This window comes from Arvicola amphibius, chromosome 14, assembly GCF_903992535.2.
Source record: "Arvicola amphibius chromosome 14, mArvAmp1.2, whole genome shotgun sequence".
Classification (NCBI taxonomy): domain Eukaryota; kingdom Metazoa; phylum Chordata; class Mammalia; order Rodentia; family Cricetidae; genus Arvicola; species Arvicola amphibius.
The window spans coordinates 44676099-44695458 of NC_052060.1; the positions used below are offsets into that span (position 1 = coordinate 44676099).

The 19360-nt window shown below is 42.4% G+C and overlaps 1 protein-coding gene across 1 annotated transcript; it reads left to right on the plus strand.

Annotated features, from left to right (window-relative positions):
* Positions 1-368: 368 nt before the first annotated feature.
* On the plus strand, positions 369-12626 carry LOC119801407 (alcohol dehydrogenase 1-like). Its single transcript, XM_038311988.2, has 9 exons — positions 369-511; positions 2393-2494; positions 2955-3093; positions 5353-5440; positions 5531-5750; positions 8360-8620; positions 10558-10693; positions 11889-12027; positions 12472-12626. Exons 1-9 carry the CDS (start codon positions 494-496, stop codon positions 12494-12496), a joined length of 1128 nt encoding a protein of 375 aa, XP_038167916.1. The 5' UTR covers positions 369-493; the 3' UTR covers positions 12497-12626.
* The last annotated feature ends 6734 nt before the right edge of the window (positions 12627-19360 follow it).

The window sequence follows — 19360 nt, forward strand, 5'->3', positions numbered from 1 at the left end:
TTTCTGTGCTTGAGGGTGCCTCTCTGCTTTGAAGAGGAATGGACACCAACCCTTCCTCCCCTGAAGCTTTGTCTGTCCACCCCATCTGCCCTGCACTGTCTCCTGTCCTCCTTACTATGCTCCATGTAGACTTAAATTAATACTTTCCCTAGCAAAGGAAAGCAGACCTCTAACCTGTCTGAGAAAGGGGAGAGTGCAGCTGAAACAGGGAAAGAGTGAACCGAGAGAGGGAGATAGGTGAAAAAGGAAATGTGGAGCCTAACACCACATCCTCAGAACAAGTTTTCCTTGACAGGCCAGGCAGTGCCCTTTGTTTTCACTTAATGTGAAGTAAGGATAAACTAATGGGTGTGACATAAATGGTCAGATCACGTGTGGCATCAGCTGACACCCCAGCTAACAAAATCTGTGTGCAACCTTGGCCCAGGGTACTGCGGGAAGAAAGAGCATACAGGGACCCATCAATCTCCTGCCAGCAGCGAGGACAGACAACATGAGCACAGCCGGAAAAGTAAGAAAAAGGTCTTGCTGTTGGGAATATATTCTCATTAACTTGCCTAAAGATGCTGACTTCTAACTTAGAATGACAGGCACTGAAAGGCAGTGTGTGGTGTGTGCTATAGCACAGGGTGTGCACTGGACCACAGTGCAGCCCGGCTGCTGCTAAATGTCTTCTACAAGAGCACAGACTCTGGATCTGGGGACGTCCTCACCTCCTCACTAACTCTGCAGCACAGGGAATTCATTCTGAGCCAACTGTGACTACCCTGTAAACAGAAAGGTTTAAAGAGATCTTCTACAGAGAAGTCTGTATTTATATCGAGATACCTTAGTGGGCTGTTCTTTGGAATCACAGATTTCTTTCTATTTTTTGTTTGTTTGTTTAGTTTGTCTAGACACGGTTTCTCTGTAACGGCCTTGCCTGTCCTGGAAATCACTGTGTAGACCAGGTTGGCCTCGAACTAACAGAGATCCACCTGCCCCTGCCTCCCAAGTGATAGGATCAAAGGCATGTACCACCACAGTCCAGCATGTAATCATAGATTTCTTATGAAAACAGTAAATTTAAATCTGCCAATACTTTTGTAAGAGGAATTTGACTCGGAAACATAGTAGAACTGTCCCAATAACCTTAGATAAAATATCTGATAAGAGGTGGATTGATTTCTAAACTTTAGAATCATCCACAGTGATTTACATTACCATGCATGCTGTGATTTGGAGGGGTCTAGAAACTCTATAGAACTGTTTCTTCTCTCTTAAAAAATCATCCAGCTTTACATCAACTAATTCTAAGAAAAACTGAATCACTTTCTAACACTGAGAATACACACATGTGGTACTAAGATTTCCACAAAGCCCCCTTACTTGTTCAATCTATATATGGTACTGAGACACGCAAGCAGTCATTCAGCATAATTAACTGATTTGTGCTATCCAACTGCCTAATTATAACGCCTGTGTTTCTGTTGGCATAAGGGCTGTTTTAGGAGTGGGTCAAAGGTCCAACAGCTCACAGTGAGAACAGGGGTTGGAGACTTCTGCATCCACGGTGTGGCATGACTCGGTATAGAAAAGATGAGTGGAGAATCGGCACAGAAGGGGCAGTGGCCAGTAGTTTTGTTCCAATTCACTTTATTTTCTTTCACCTCTGGTCATGATTAGGATGGCATATCACATTTCAAGGGAAGTAGTTAGGATAAAGAATGACTGAGAAAGTTAAAAGACAGACTGAATTTATGCAGCATAAGTGGAAACCCAATCCTATCAACTAAGCAAGAAGTGAGAGACTAGGGAATCCAAGCTTTTAGGTGTAGGGTCAGTAACAGCGCTATGGTGATCATCGGCTTGAGTTTATACTGCATAAAACAGAAAAATAACAATACAGCCAGGTATGATAGACCCTCCCTGAAATCTCAGTGCTAGGAAAGCCAAGACAGAAAGGTTCCTAGTTCAAGGCCAGCCTGGGCTGCTTCTCAGACTATGTCTCAGAAATCCAAAGCCTGGCATTTAACTCTGTGACAGTGTACTTGCCAAGAACGCACAAAGTCCCAGGTTCTGCTCTTAAGCACTTCAAAAACATATTAATAATTATACTTTAGAATTAAATATATACCCAATGATTTTAGTACCAATGAGTACAAGAATAAAAGTTAGTGTTAGAGTGCCCCAAAAGAGCACACACCCACGCATCCCGGTGTATGGCCTTTCCTTTCCTGACCTTCTACTATGGTGTCACCCGTTTTTAAGGGTGTTTTGACTCCTTGTAAATGAGAAGTGTCCATTTCTATGTAACAATGGGTGCAGACCTAGGACAGACGCTGGGCATGGGAAATAGAGAGACACAGTTGCGGTGATCCCCTTGGAGCTGCAGTGACACTTCATCTTCCAGGTGATCAAGTGCAAAGCAGCTGTGCTATGGGAGACCAAGAAGCCCTTCTCCATCGAGGACATAGAAGTCGCACCCCCCAAGGCCCATGAAGTCCGCATTAAGGTAAAGTCCCTTTTCACCATCTAAAATGTTAGGTTTGAAAAAGTCAGGAAATACTCCATAGATGTGTCCAAATGTCCATTAACATCCCATATCATATGGCCACCCCGACAATGAATGAGCCTGTTGCTAAGCCTAGCTGTTGACATCAGCTGCTGAAAGTTTGAAATTTAACATAATCCCTAAAAACTTTTAAAAATATTTATGTGTTTGTAAAGTGCTAAACATCTTGAGTCCAAAAGCAATTAATATTAGGTAATTTCTTGGTGCTCATATGATCATTACCATTTAAGCTGTTTAATTGGCAGAAGAGATGAAAGCACGAAAAAAATCTTGGCCCTAAATACAATCTGGAAGCAATAGGGATTGTTAGCAAGCTCCTGAGAAGCCCCATTTCAGAATAGGTGTGTTAAATTTTCACAGTCGCTATCTTGGCTGAGTAAAATCGATCTCTCATCTTTAGATGGTGGCCACGGGGGTCTGCCGCTCAGATGATCACGCGATTAGCGGAAGCATAGCCACACCTTTTCCTGTAATTCTTGGCCACGAGGGAGCTGGTATCGTGGAGAGCGTTGGAGAAGGGGTGACGTCTGTCAAACCAGGTACAGAATTCTTTACCCTCAGGGCTTATGTTTTGGCTCTGGTCCCAAGAGCATCCCTCCCAAAATAGGAAGCCCAGGCAGTAGGAGACTTAAAAGATGGCCCAAGGTCACAGGGTTTCCACCCCTTCCTCCCTGCATGCCTCTGTCCTGTGGCATCCAATCATGTCTTTTATCTTTTTATATCAATTTATTATTGACAATATGTCAGGTGCCAAGTTAGAGTCTCCAGTGTGACCTTCAGAGTTCACAGTCTGCTAACTTCTACTTCAGTGTCGCTGAGCACCAGGGATTTTTCAGGATCCAAACAGACCTACAAACAGGGCAAAGGCAAGAGCTGTAGATCCAGGCTCTGAGAGCCTAGATGTAGGGAAGATGCTCTGTGCTGAGTTCAGAGACCCGACTGCTCGCTTGGCTTCAGGATGCCTCTCCTGTAGGATGCCGTAGGTTTAACCGCATTGCATCCACATGATGGCTCCCGCTTCACTATATGCTCTTCCTTCTTCAATATAGAAGACTAATACAAGAGGAAACTCCAGCAGGAAGAACATGGCCAGAGGCCTCCAAACACGAACACCGTTTTATTATCACTAATTGGGGCTGGAGGTGGTGGGTGGCACGCTGCTTATTACCTTATCCTGGTTTTTATTTTAACTCTGCTGCTTGTATTCACAGGTAAAGGTTGAGTAAGAATCAATTTTCCGTGGTGTCATCACACATTCATTTTATCTATGAAACATAGTGATCAACTCATGATTTTTTTTCGATAACATAGGTAGCACACGTGATTTAAAAACAAAAATTGCGTTCACCTCCAAAAAGATCACTTTAGCCAGTAGAGTCAGATGTCTCTCGCATTGCAAATAACCAGAAAATAAGGAAACAACTTGTCTGGCTAGAGTTAAGCTTTTCTGTTTTCTTTCTTGGAAACAAAATTAGAGTAAAACAATACCTTTACTTCTCAGGATGCTTTGTCTATAGCAGAAAAAAATTTGATAGTTTATAAACAATTATCTAAAAAAAAAAAAAAAAAAAAAAAAAAAACAAAAGTTGCCTCTTCTTTCTCAGGGGAAATCTCTAACTCATTGTTAAGGACTGAGATGTCCAGAGCAAGTTGTCCCTTCTCTGTCACATTTCAGTCTGCGTCCTCAAAAACAACTAAGATTATTCTTAAAGCATTCGTTTCATAAGAAGAGAGGCACAATCACTTTGAAAAACCAAAACCTGGGTGATGGAGAAACGACTTGGTGGTGAGGTCATCCATTAGACAGTTGACAGCCTGTAACTCCAGTGCTCGGGACCCTGCGCCCTCTGCTGGCCTTCAAGAGCACCACACACAAGAGCACACACAGTACTCGGAAATACACATAAAAACAGGATAAGTCTTTTTAAGAAGTAAACAATTAGCTATTAAAAGTATCTTTTTAATTTTATCTTATAATGAAATTTAGTTTGCTTTAATTTTATTATAAACAATTTCCTCTAGTATGTTTGTTTTTATTTTAGTTTTATTGTAACTATTATGAAAAATATCAGATTTCTCCAACATCCAATAGGAAGTTACAATTCATAACAACTAAAGTATATATTTATACTTAGATGTGAGTATATCTAAGGTTTGATCTGGCTAATAGGAACAAAGCCCCTAGATAATGAGGCACACAAGGAGAGTTAACTGCTATCAGTGGAAATGGATGTTTTTACATTTCCCTTTTCTTTGGAGAAACTTTAGGCACATATAAACCTGGATGAATAGTAAGGCAGCAAGGCAAGGACCCATGCATGACTATACAGGAATTTCTTTTGTGTGTTAATATAAAGCTAACCTAAAGGTCAGAAAAGCAAAACAGCCAGTCACTGGTTCTTACCTCTACCTCAGTCCGAAATGGGGATCCTGGCTCCAGGAATCTCAGAAAGAGACTGAGAGCTGTCTCCTCCCGTTTTATATTCCTCTCTAGGTCTGGGATTAAGGGCATGCACCACTATCACCTGGTCTCTATGCAAACTAGAGTGTCTCCTGAGATTAAAGGTGCATGTCACCATTGCCTGGTCTGTGAGGCTGGGTAGTGTAGCTGTTTTACTTTTTTTTTTTACTTTATTGATTAAAATACAAATGAAATACCACTAAGCAAGACATAGTGCAGAGGGGTCATATATCTGGGAAACCTTTTTAGGGCACACATCTCTACATGAAAGCTTCATATTCTTGCCTTATTAATTCCTGGGTAGACATTTAAGCCATTTTTCTTGTTCCCCTTCCAGGCGATAAAGTCATCCCGCTCTTTTCTCCCCAGTGTGGAAAATGCAGGATCTGCAAGCACCCGGAGAGCAACTTCTGTATGAAGAATGAGTAGGTTTCTCACTGTCTTCTTGCACAATTAGGGTGCACTCTGGCTTTCTTCTGTCTCATGTCCTTTGTTTGCTGGGTTTCACTGGCCAGGTTGGCACAGCCTCGGGGGACTTTGCTTGATGGCACCACCAGGTTCACCTGCAAGGGGAAGTCAATCTACAACTTCACCAACACCAGCACCTTCTCCCAGTACACTGTGGTAGATGAGATGGCAGTGGCTAAAATCGATGGGGCTTCACCCCTGGACAAAGTCTGCCTCATCGGCTGTGGGTTCTCAACTGGCTATGGCTCTGCTGTCAAAGTCGCCAAGGTAAGATGGACAGTGGCCCATGGACCAAGTTACGTGCATAATGTTGGGACCAAATGAAAGAAATTGCTCACAGGCGTCAGAGAGAGTTTTTGTAGAAAAGATATAGGATTGTCCAACTCCATTGAGAATTCCCTCCATACACTCAAAGAAAAGCTCTATAATAATATGCATCCAGTTCTGCCTAGTTCCCAAAGAAACTGGCCTCTCACAGAAATTATTTGAAACTTATGCAGATCCGCAGCTGTAACACCTTGGATTTGCTGCTGTCTGCAAAGCTCTGTTATGTCCCAGTCCCAAGATACACTTGAGCAATAAAACATACAAGAGTCAGAAACTGGAATGCTTGGCCATTTGGGACCAATGGAAGATTTTAAAGTGGAGATGTCATCACTGTTATCTCTAAAGTAAGTCAAAGTGGGGACATCCACATGGCACAAATGCTGCCACCAGTGTTTTTAAAATAAAGACCAGCACTGCTACCGAGAGCCAACCTGCCTGCATGGTGGAAACTTCCTGAAAAGAAAACCCAGGCTTAGTGATGAACCAGGACTTAATGGCAGTGGACCAGTGCAGCCCCTCTGAGCTGCATGGTGTTCTTTGAAAGAGCATCACAATGAATGTGAGCTTTTATAAGGCCAGGTGCGGGCTGGGGTGTCTCCTTTCGTTATGGGGATTGAGAACAAACCTTAACAGCAACTTTTTCCCAAAAAATTTAAATCTCGGTCGTGTTAGAGGTCTACCTTTCCTACAGTTTCTTTCTTATAGTGTGTGCACATCGCATTTGAGACAATGCTCCTTTAGCTAACCTCAACAGTGTGTGACCTAGTATTTCCTGAGCAAGTTATTAGTAGATCCTTTAAAACATCAGTCTATGACTCTAGGATTCTCCCACATCATTTTCACAAATTGATGGTGTTGATTAAAATATTAATAGGAAAATAAGCCCAGAGAAATTTGAACGCTGAAGAAAATTCACGTCTTCATTATAGATTAAAATAACGCTAATTCTGAGTTATGAGAAAGTAAATGTTTATGGAAATAGATACATTCTGTATTTTTCTGTGTTTTTAGCACTAAATGTAGTTACCCTTTGTTTCAACAGGAGGACTGAGTGAGCCTCACAAGCCACGTGTACTTGTGAACAAGGATTTCAATCATTATTATTAAAATACAGATCAGCTATTGTTTCAGTATTTTTCATTGATTTCTTTTTTAAAAAAAGTCAGGCTTAAAGTCTCACAAAGACAACATTGGTCTCTTGCTGTATTTTCTTAAAGTTTCCTTTCCACTTTCCTGTTAAGCCAGGGATGACTTGTCAGTGCTTCCCAGATGACTTCTGCTCCAGTTACCCTGGTTGTGCCTACTGAACGATAGTGAACCAAGGAGTTAATAATTGAAGGGTGGTTGGACTACCCTGCAGTCTCCTGGAGTAACCATGATCATTTGTTTCTGTTTGGGTACAAACTTCACTCCAGTCCCTGGCATCCATATATCCAAACAGTCTGAGATGTTTTAGTGCAAGCTCCATCCCAGGCCCCCTCTCCCATCTCTCTCCAAACCCTGCTGCATCTCAGAAAGCCCACCAAATGGTGGCCCCTGTTGTAAGGAGGCTGCTTGTTTGTTCCAGGCTGCCCATAACTCAAATAATCACACAGAAACTGTATTTATTACAATACTGCTTGGTCTATTTGTTTATGCATATTTCTAGCTCACTCTTATCTCTTAAATTAACCATTTTTATTATTTTATATTTTACCATGAGGCTCATGGCCTACCAGCAAGGTTTCACCTGGCTTCTTGTGTCTTCTCCTCTGGTGGCTCCATGGCATCTCCTGAATCTGTCTTCTTTCTCCCAGCATTCAGTTTAGTTTTCCTCACCTAGCCCTGTTCTGACCTGTTCTAGGTCCAAAGCAGTTTCTTTATCAATCAATGATATTCACGGCATACAGAGGGGAATCCCACATCAGGCCCTCCCCTAGTAATGTTCAAAGCCATTCCCACAGGGTATTTAAACTGCCCCCCCCCCCCACAGTAAACAGACACATGGTTTTCTCCTCTCTGTGTGGGAGCTGGAAGGCTATCTGTGAGTACTGAATCCACTAAACCTGGGCATTTTCTAATTCGGTTTGACTTGGTCTAATTTGAATGGCTGAATCGGTTGAGAGGCTTACTGGGTTACAGAAATTTTCCAGTTTCATGTATACAAATTGCTTTTGTGTATGTGTAAGAGGTTATTGTGTGGCCTGGGAAGAGGAAAGTCAGCGCCATGCTGAGTTCAAAGATCGTCCAGAACAGCTGGTCTCACAGGGGATTCCCATTAGATTAGAATGGGGTTCCACCTGCAGAGATTCGAATTAACTGGTAGAGGCTGTTACTGGATCCTGAGATTAACAAAAAATGGTAACTCCCCACTTATATCTAATTTAGAGCAAATTTTGAAAACCAATGTTGTACCCCTTCAGGCAGCTATAGCCAGAAGAGGTTTTGGAAGCAGGTGGAATGACGTCTGAGTGGCCATGACAGAGGACAAAGCAAGGTGCCTTGTGCATCATGGAGCACTTCCTAGTGATCACTCTTTGGTCCATCTTTTGTATTTTCTGCAAACATAGGTGACCCCAGGCTCCACCTGTGCTGTGTTTGGCCTTGGAGGTGTTGGTCTGTCTGTCATCATTGGCTGTAAAACAGCTGGAGCAGCCAGGATCATCGCTGTGGACATCAACAAAGACAAGTTTAAGAAGGCCAAAGAATTGGGTGCAACTGAGTGCATCAACCCTCTAGACTACAGCAAACCCATCCACGAAGTAATCCAGGAGATGACCGATGGAGGGGTGGACTTCTCCTTTGAAGTAATCGGTCGCCTTGACACCATGGTAGGTACTGTGGCATGCCTTGAGATCTGTCCTTCTGCCATCCATAATGTGCTCCAGACAGCAAAATAGAAATCTCATGCAGAAAGCTATTTTAGATGGTAATTTTCCATCTCCGGTTTCCTTCTCCTATTGATTAATCCAGTGCTGTGATAAACGTTTCATCCTTTCAGTTCTATGAGTTTTTCTCATGTAATAATGCTCCATTAATCATTAATACAGAAAGCTTTTCATTGAGTTTTTTTTTTAATCAATTCATCAAGGGAATTCTAAAACAAATTCTGGACCTAAAAGGATGAATAGATTTTCTTCCACATTCTTAATATTATATAATATTTGAACTAAACTATTCTGAAAAGCATTTTCAAGTCTCATCATGTGGCCCAAAGGAATAATGAGTAATATGGGGCAAAGTATTATTTCATTCGCATCAAACATGTACAGGAGTGGCTGTTTTAATGGATCACCATGTTTTCATCTCTGAGACAGCAGGGTACCGGTTGACAAAAACACCAGATCTACATTTTGGAGTAAATACTTTTCAAAATAAATTTCATAGAATCTGTCATATACCCTATATTTTAGAGATACACATTTTGACTCTCTGTCTCTCCTCTCTGTCTCTGTCTCTGTCTCTCTCTCTCTGTCTTTCTCTCTTCCTCCCTCCCTCCCTACTTCCTTCCCACTACTCTCGCACCCAGGGAGTGGACCCTACCCCACTCTGCCCCTTCTATCTCCTCTTCCAATAAACCAAAAACAAAAAAAAGAAGAAAAGAGATGCACATTTTGTAGGGTTATTTATGATCTACATGACACAGTGCATGTAAAACACTTACCATGGAACCAGCTGCTGTATGATAAGCACTCTATTAAGTCAGCTGGAGATAATGATAAGAAAGGCTATTGCCAAGCTTACAGTGCTTAAACTTTCAAAATGAACATTATTCATATAGTTGCAAACACCATACATTGCTAAGTATGTAACTTCTCCAGTACATATCAGCCAACCTAAGACCTCTGGCGTTCTAGAGAAGCATCCCCAGAGACCTAAAGAATCACCATTACTGAGGTCCTCCAGAAAGCCTTGGCAGAGTTGGTAATAAAGAATGGGAATGGAGCCCTGAGAGTGACATTCTTCTCAGCCTTGAACTGAGACAAGATGTCAAGGGAAGCTAGCGTAGCCTCTGTGAATGGGGAGTCCTTTCTTACTCAGGGTTCTGGTTTCCCACGGCCATCGCTCTTCTGGGATTCAGTAGACAGTCTCCCTGTTTGCTCTTCTGAGCCTGGGTTGCCAGTAGATGTGAAGATCCAAAAGTCTGATATCCATGTGTTCTGAGGACATCTGGTTTTTAAATGTCATATTTCAATATCAAAAGACTGGGCATCATGTATCTTTGAGGATTAAAAATCACCTTTTACTACAGAATTTTAAATGAAAGAATTGAAATGTGAAAACTTCTTGGATGTCTACAGATAACAGAATAATGTAAACCAATGAACACATTGGAGGCACAGCCACTGAAAACATGCCCGTTCTTGATCTCAGCCCCGCAGTAGGGACTAATTAAAAAGGGAGGTTGACAAATGGATAAGAGACAACTTTAGCTGCTGTCATCATTACATCTTCAACATCAAAATTCTCCCTTAGAGTGCAAACTTCAAAACTGTAATTAATGGACCATGACAGTGAGTGAACCTATGAATAGGCAGCCTGAGAGTCACGTGATGAGGAAACAATATTCTCCTTGGAGGACCCAGACTGCACAGGCTCACAAAGAGACTTGCTTCTTTATTAGTGGATAAGGAAAAATTGAATATAAATTCATTTGTTTGCTCTTTCTCTCAAAAAAAAATTCTCTGTACATACCTTCATATGACATGAAACTATGTATGAGAGTAGACCACAAGAAAATCCACTTTAAATATTATTTTTATTGCAGATGTCTTCCCTGTTAAGCAGCCATGCAGCATGTGGTGTAAGTGTCGTTGTTGGGGTGCCTCCTAATTCCCAAAGCCTCTCTGTGAACCCCTTGTTGCTGTTGCTGGGACGCACCTGGAAAGGAGCAATATTTGGTGGTATGTATTCACAGCTGAGGATAAAGTTCTGTATGTGTTCCTGAGTGCCAAGGGGGACGTGTGGATGTGTGTGGAGTAAGAGAACATTTGATGTAGCTACGCAGGAGCAATCAGCCTTGTTCATTGACACTTGGGGTCTCAGTGGCCTGCAGCTCATGGTCAGGCTAGACTTCCTGGCCAGCCAATCCCAGGAATCTCCCAATTTCTGCTCTGCAGACCTAGAGTTACAGGCTCCCCCAGCACTGAATCCACTGTTTGATGTTACTTGGTTTTGTTTATTTGTTTTGTTTTTTGTTCTGGAGATCAACACAGTTGCCATGACAACCTCTCTCCCTACCCTAAAAGATGCAGTCCAGAAAGGAAGCCATTGAATAGAATTATTAAAAATTGTGACAAGGGTTCTCAAGCATGGGTCTCCACAGTTAGTGGCTTCTGGTGGGGTGGTGGTGAGGAAGAACTCAGTTTTCTCTAGGAAGCCGGTCATTGGGAGTTTGGCCATGCTCCAGTGAGAATATAGGCAACATGAATTGGACTTGGTATATTTTTTTTTTCTTGAGAGAGGTCACAGGTTTACAGAGTGAACTGGGAGGACTGAGGGGTGAGTGTGATCGGTGGCATTGTGTGCAATTCCCAGATAATCAATAAAAATCTAATGTCAGGAAAAAACAAAAAGAACTTTATTTCCTTAACCATCTCCCCAGCTTTGAGGATCTAATTCCTAACTTTTTTCAGAATTTCTTCCCTTTTATAACAGAAAGTTTTCAGAAGGCAGCATGAAAATCACTGTTCTCTCTATAGCACGAACTAATGCAGGAAATCATTTATGCTCCCTATAAATGAGCCAGGGCTTTCCTGGCTCCTTCTACTTGTGTCTCTGTAAGGTCCAAAAATGCCTCACAGGACACAGAAAGCCCAAGGCAGTAATGTTTGCCTACACTCCCTTCCTTTGGCTATAAACATCTGCACTATGATTTCTAGGGAAGATCTACTGAGCCGTTGTCATCAGCCAGGGACCCTGACATCAGGTGGCATGTCCTAAGACATTAACGCCATGCAGAGGGTGTTTGAGTCCCGCATCTGCCGCTCAGGTGGCATCCTGTGCACTGTTAGGAACTTGATTTCTTTGGAAGATCTCTTGTCTAATTCTCTTGCCTGCCCCCTGGCTGGATCTCACGGTGCTGCTCTCTCCTTTCAGGCTATAAGAGTAAAGATTCTGTCCCCAAGCTTGTGGCTGATTTCATGGCTAACAAGTTTCCACTGGAGCCGTTAATTACCCATGTTTTACCATTTGAGAAAATAAATGAAGCATTTGAGCTGCTTCGCTCTGGAAAGAGGTGAGCTTTAAGATTCTTTTTTTGCAGTGGTAGGGGGAAAGATTGTTTTTATGGGGTGGTTGGGGGAAAGAGATTATTTTTACGGTAGGGGAAATGGCCAACAGAAATGAAGGAGAAATGGGAGAAGAGCAAAGATGGGACTTCTGTGATGGTTCAGGCTCTGCACACACATGTACGACCTAGGGCATTTTATAATGCTAAGCCTCAGTTTTCACAGTCTCCAAAATGGGGAAAATGTTATAATTGACCTTATAATGCTGCTGCTTAGGATGAAGTTTAAATGAGACAATGCCTAAAAAGCATCTACAAATATGTGGCAAATAGCCAGTATGAAATGTCTGTTATAGATGGTTTTCATTGAGACTCATAACACATACTTTATTTACCCTCCGGGGACCATGAGTTCAGGAAATGTGAACCAACATCTTATATTTCATATTTCAGTATCCGGACTGTCCTGACGTTCTGAGACCATATTGATGCCTTCCTACTCGTGACCCCTGCACCCCACTGAATCACAACACCAGCCACATACAGTGTTAATGTTGTTCCTTAGAGACACTGCCAATAAAGTACTCATGTAAGCTTTCTGCGAGAAACTGAATTTTCTGTGATTCTGTTTTCAACCCCAAGTGAGAGCTACCACACCTCGGATGGGGAGCTGGAGGGTACCCAGCCTTCCTTCTGGTTTGACTGACTTATCTCATCTTTTTAAAAGGGGACAATGTCTCTTGTGACATTGGTATTCTTTTCTCTCTGGTTCACTGATTGTCTTCATACATCAACATAATCTGCCTCTCCCAGAAGTTGGACTTGAGAAATCAATACCTCTAGCCATACTTCATTGTTCAATGGTCCTAGCGTCATCTTTCCACCAGGTCCTCTGCTGTAACTGAGTTTCAGGTTCCAATACTGCTGTAACCAAGTCTTTCCCAGTCATGTGGGATAATTCAATTAATAGTTACCCATAAATTTAACATCTGCCTCACAAAAGGTGAATACGTATCAAATGAGAATATCACTTCCTTAGGCTATGGAAGAACTCACTGAATTCCTTTGGAAATATTAGATTTGAGGAGATTTAAGGAATTGATATTTCCACAAGTGTTTAGTGAGCTCTTCCGTAGCCTTGGTGATACCTGTTACTTGGTGGTTGTTCATGTTGGTGACTGGATAAATTAAGGCTAGCTATTTGATAACCTTGGAATCTACTCTCCAATTTCATAGTATAATTGGTTGTCTCTTTTTAAAAAACTCCTCTGTGTGTATCTGAATAGCTCTATTATCTGTTTCAGTGATTTTTTTTGAAGACCTGTACTTATCAGTCAATTTCTCACATTTGGCACTGCTATTAACCAATGTTTTTAGAAATGAAACAAGAATTACCAAACCAGTAATGATTATAATAAATGTCACGTGAATCCCAGGTAATTACCCTATCATTTAATTGTTTGATTTTCAAACTATCCATTGTAGAATCATGCAGAGATCTAACTCCCTTTATCATAATATGGTTTCCCATTTTTTAACTTTGGAAAAAAAAGTCTCTATCTATCTCTTTGGCTACTTTCCCCCTTTAAGAATTCCGAGTTGTCTCACCAAGTCTGCTGACGATGACACTGAAGTGTAAGCCTGGCTGTCATCGTGTAGCAGGGTCTGGGCAGAGAACACAGGCGATACATGGCCTGGCTGAGGACAGGCGCTACAGATGATGTATAACTGTGAGCTGAGAGTATGTGACAGTTGACTGAGCAGGTGTCCAGGGTCCCCTAGTGTGGCTGCAGCCTGAGGAGGGGGCCTAGGGGAAGCACACAATCCACAGGGAGAAGGAGACCATCTGAAAGGTGGATACAGGGAAATGGGCAACAGCAGCACTGTGATGGGCAGGGAGCATGAGCACAGAAGGTACTGAAGGCAGAGCCGGCCCTGGGTGAGAGAACGACTCCGGGGTATTCAGAGCCCAGGCGCTGTGGTGTTTGGGGTTTGTGGAGACTACTGCAGAAGGGCTGCTACAGAGAATACCAAACTCACTAAGGGGTTCAGGGGTGGGAAGGAAAATTCTGTGGACTCAGTTCCCACATGGAGCTCCAGTGGGTGCTGGTGGCTGCAAAGCCACAGGCAAGCAGCTATCTTGGGAAATCGTGCCCCAAAGGTTGGATGCCTGATGACATGTTAATCTAATTAATCTTTGTCAATAAAAGCTCAGAGTCAGATGTCAGAAAGAACATGAAAGATCAGAGAAGCAGGGGGAAGTCACCAGTTGCCTCCTAATTCTTCCTTTCCTCCATCTAGAAGGCCTACATACTCTCTGCCCCGCCTTACTACTTCCTGTCTCCTCTCTGTCTACAGTCCTCCAAACCTCTATGGTTAATTCAGGTCAACTAGCATCTGGCTCCAACCTCTGACTCCAAGCAAGTTTTATTTGTCAGAAGACAGTCAAAGTATCACACAACACTGAAGGGTAGCTCTTCACAGTTGATGGCTTCAGGCAGAGCTTGGGGTTGTGGGGAGGGGAGTGGGGAAAACTCAGTTATCTTTACCAGGTTGGCCACTGGGAACTTGCCAATGACCTGACGAGTATATGGGCAACACAAACATGACTTGGTGTTTTGTTTTGTTTTGTTTTGTTTTGGGGAAGCTAACACAGGGGTGGGAAGAATGCGAATGAGTGTGATTTGGGTGCACTATATAAATTCCCAATAAAAATACTATTTTAACACCCTGTATGTTCACAACACGCATGACACACATCTATATATATCACTTAGCCTGTGCCTTTATTATTTAATTATTTTTTAAAATGTATATGGGTGTTTTGGACTGCATATGTGACTGTGCACCATGTGTGTATCTTGTGCCTTTGGAGGCTAGAAGAGGGCAACAGATCCCCCAGACTAGACTTACAGCTGATTGGGAGCCACTATGTGGTTCTGGGTCCTCTGAAAGAGCAGCCAGCCGGCTTAGGCACTGGTTATCTCTCCAGCCCCTGTGGGCCTTTATTTCTGTAGTGGATTCTACTGCATCACACAGTAGTGGGTCTGGAAATCTCTTAATTTAATCCGTGTTGAAACTGCTTGCACATCATTTAAACATTAAAATATTTCAATGAAAATCTATGCTCATGCTATGCTTTCTTTTTATTCCTATTTATCTGTATGATTTTGCAAGGTACCTAGGCCTTAAATCTCTCCCTCATCAGAACATCTCCACCCAGCTGGAATTTCCTCCTGCCCCTTCCAAGGCCACTGTTTGCAGTGTCCCCACCAGACACCCGTGATCTGCTTTGTATTACCATGGAAGAGCCTTGTCTTTTCTAGAACTCCAGTTAAATATAGTATGACAGTAAAAAATAAAAAATACTATTTTAAGAAAAATTCAAAGAGACAATTGAAAAAGGAACGAATGACTTCAGGAATTGTACAAATAAGCAGGTGCATAAATTAAAGAATACAATTCAGGATATGAAAGAATGTGATAAGGCGCTAGAGATTCTAAAAAGAGGAACAACCAAAACAATCTTGTAAATGAAATTGTAAACCCAATTTCAGTAAACAAAGACACTGCTGTGAAATCCAGGGACCCTCACAGAAAGGTGGAGAGAGACTCGCCCCAGAGTGGTCCTCTGGCCTCCATATGTGTACTTTTTAAAACGTCAGTTGAGAGCTTCCACAGAGCAAGCCGTGGGAAGGACGTCAGGGCCTGAGGACTAACTCTGTCAGGAAAAAAAAAAAAAGAGGAAAATAAGAAATCATAGCCAGAAATTTCAATGATTTGAGGGCAAATTAAAATAGCCCTGTGCAGTCTATAGCTCACCAGCAAGCCGATCGAGATTCTATGGCATTCTTCACAGAACTGGAAATCTGTCTCTAAGACTAATGAGGAAGCACAAACCATCCTGCCTTACCAGAGTCCTGGGTGAGGGGAATGCCAAGGCACAGCCAAGCTTGGTTTTCAGGCCCCAGAGCCCTAGTAGCAAAATGACATGGTGGCAGCACAAAACAGACCCCCAGACCAGCAGAATAGAAAACAAGATGGGTAAGAACCGTAGTTCCCCCAAAGAAACCGTGCCTGCACTGAGTATTCTACAGAAGCTAGTCAACTGATTCTGGTTTTAGTGATTGTGGAGAGGCTGCAACACTTCAGGTCTAGAGGCAAAGTATCCTGGGCTATCTTAGCCCTTTAGACATCCATTTATTGCCCACTGGAATCTGCATCATCTTTCTCTCTAGTAGGTAAATCCCTTTCAGTGTACAAACAGACCCTCTCCTCCATCAACCCAAAACCTTAGAACCTGATAAGCTCACACCTGAGGCCTGGACATTCCACCACCCGGTTTGAGCCCCACCTGAATGACCTACCCCGACCAATGTATTTGCAAAGTATCTTAATTTATTTACACTTTGTTCTGTTTCCATAGCAACTTCACAAAAGTCCTGCTTTGTTGGGACATAGCATTTGGGGTAACCTATATCTGTACTCTCAGGCTATGCTAATACTAATACTTGGCTCCAGAATGAACTATTACTTCCATTGATGAGAGATCTGTATGACTTTTACAGTGACTTGGTTACAATGAAATGATTTTTAACAAAGGTACTGAAAACAAACACTAGAAAACAAAATAAAATGAAAAGCCAGCCTCCAAGAAATGTTTCTGCGAAAAGCATAAGACCATATACAGAATCAAACCAGAGTCCCCATCTTCTTTCTTATATAAAAATCAATATTCCAGGTGAGTTGAAGGTCTTAATAAGACCCTGAAAACTTTGAAAATAGTGGAAGAACCCATGGGAAAACACTGTAAAATACAGACCCAGGCATGGCCTTTCTGCACAGCACATCGTTCACCCAGGAGCTGAGTAGCTGAGTAAAACAGCCAAACAGCCTCATGGTAAACTTTATCTGTGACTGGGGATATAATATGACAGCCAACAGAAATAGCACTATGCTATGAAAAAAATCACCATTTATCCTTAAATAACTGTGTCTGTATTTACAGTGTTCTGATTCTGCATTACTAAGTCCGTGGGGTCTCTATCATCTGCAGTATAGTACCCGTATCCAATTGTGCTTCTGTTTCTGTACCACCTTCAGGAGGACGGTGTGCATAAAGCTATACTGCATGATCTACAGAATCTACCACATGTGCTAAACATGCCAATCTTTTTAGCTGAGCTCAGAACACTGCAGAGGATCCCTGACTACCTCTGCTATTGAGCAACTATGAGATCATTTCTAAAACCTTGAACAGCAATGTCTGTGGATAAATATTGCCAACACTTTCTTCATATTGTTTACGTCAAAATCAGGATCCAAACTGGTGATACATTCTATGTGGGGGAAAGAAAGATCACAGCCACTCTCTTTGAAGCTTTGGCTTCAGGATCAAAGTAAAATGTTGTGCAACTTCTTGATATCTAGTGTTGGATTTGTCTTGATTAAGAACATTAACCCAGGAGGTAGAATTTTTGCTGCTTGCAACAGTTGAAGGCTACTTGATTCTTTACACACACAAAGTATAAATAAATGACGTTCTCTTTCCCAAATATCTGTTAGGTAAATATTAACCAGAGTTATGTTGCCAAAATCTTTGGCCTACAAAAGTCTGAAGTTGAATAGGATGACGTATTAATTTCGGGCCATCTGTATGTTTTTTTCCCCTTAGATTTTACAAAATATGGAGCCTACCTTTGTGAGTAAAGAGCTGAATGAACTTTGGACTGCCCCATGCCATCTTGGCAGTACAGAGAGCATGTGTCTCTTAATTAGGGAGCTTTGTGTTAAGGTCCTGGCAGTACCGATTACCATTTTATGGCACCTTGCAAGACAGTATGGATGTCCACCCTCGAGACATCTCAGTTCTCTTGGTATACTTGAAGGTGTCAGAACGAGACATCAAACCCAAACTGGGCACCTGGTCCACATGAGTGACAGACTCTAGCCAAAAGGCAGAAGAATTAAAAACAATGCTCATTCAGAGATGGAGGGAGAGAGGAAAGAAGTAAGGGAGGTAGGGAAGGAGGGAGAGAGGGAGGAAGAGAGAGAAAAGGAGGAAGGGAGAAAAAGAGGAAAATAAGGAGGGAGAAAATATGAATGATCCCTAAGATAAGTTGTTAAAATACAAGTTCAAAATCCACTGTCCTTGGATGTTATAGTGATCTGCCAGTGTGGCCACACCATAAAGCTCGGTAACACCAGCCTGCCCGCCCACAGTTGCATGCTTGCTGTCTTAGAAAGGGCATTAGGAAATCTCCACACTTCTCTTACCTCACCTGTAATACTGGCTAAGAAAACCTCTCTCATCATGCTGCTCTTAAGATTGTGTAACAATGTAGGAAGAACTCCCGCTAAGGTCGTGAGAGCATAATAAACATCCACTAACTTCTTACAAATCTGGGCTGGATAGAAAAACTGTGCCCTTCCATGACAGTGGAAAGACAGTACTCTTGTGGGACTCTTAAAGGTATTGGACTTTGGACCTAGTGGGACATCTGACTGCTATCAAGACCATGGTAAACAAAGATAGGTGGTAGGGTGACAGCCATTCTCTGGAGGCCGTTCCTGATTTGATCATGTGACCTCTAATAAGCTGTCTACACCAGCATAATTAAAATTGGACATGGATAGCATTATTGTTCCTTTGACAGCCCTAGAGAAATGTAAAGTGTATGCTTATGTACATAAGCTTATTTGCATAAGGAGTAGTATGTACTACGGCCCACTAATATTGGTAGCAAACACAATACTCAATAAAAATCCAATGCATGTTCTCGCACCCAAACTTAGGCAATTAAACAAAGGACACTGGACAAGAATTAAGGGACTTTTGGCCCATTTGACTAAACATTCATTCTTTAGACCAAGTGCAAGCTCTTTAAAGTCTCCTGAGTCCTCCGTGAGAATAGCTTTGTCTCCTAGCGCTTACTGCAGAGCTGACTGCGCACTCTCTGCCTTTCTACTCCAGTGTATTCTGAGCTTGTGTTCAGGCATGCCAGTTGTAGCTGGAACTCACTGAGCTGCCCCTACCCATGTGGCTCCATGATCAGCACATGTGCGCACTGTTCTACTCGTTCCCCACAGTCATTGAAATGACACTTGAACTCATCCTTATCTTACATAGAAGGAGACCATGGGCAAAGAGCAAGGAGATATGCTCAAGTTCTCCTAGCAGGAGAGATAGGGCATGCTGTAGGCACTGTCTCCTGGAAGGAGTGGAGTCTCTCTCTTAGTCATGACTGTCACTCTCTGGACCAGCTTCATGCCTGCCTGAGGATCTTGGTCATTGCTGACCAGTAGTGTGTGCTGCAGAAATTCCAGGGGTCCCAGCACCTTT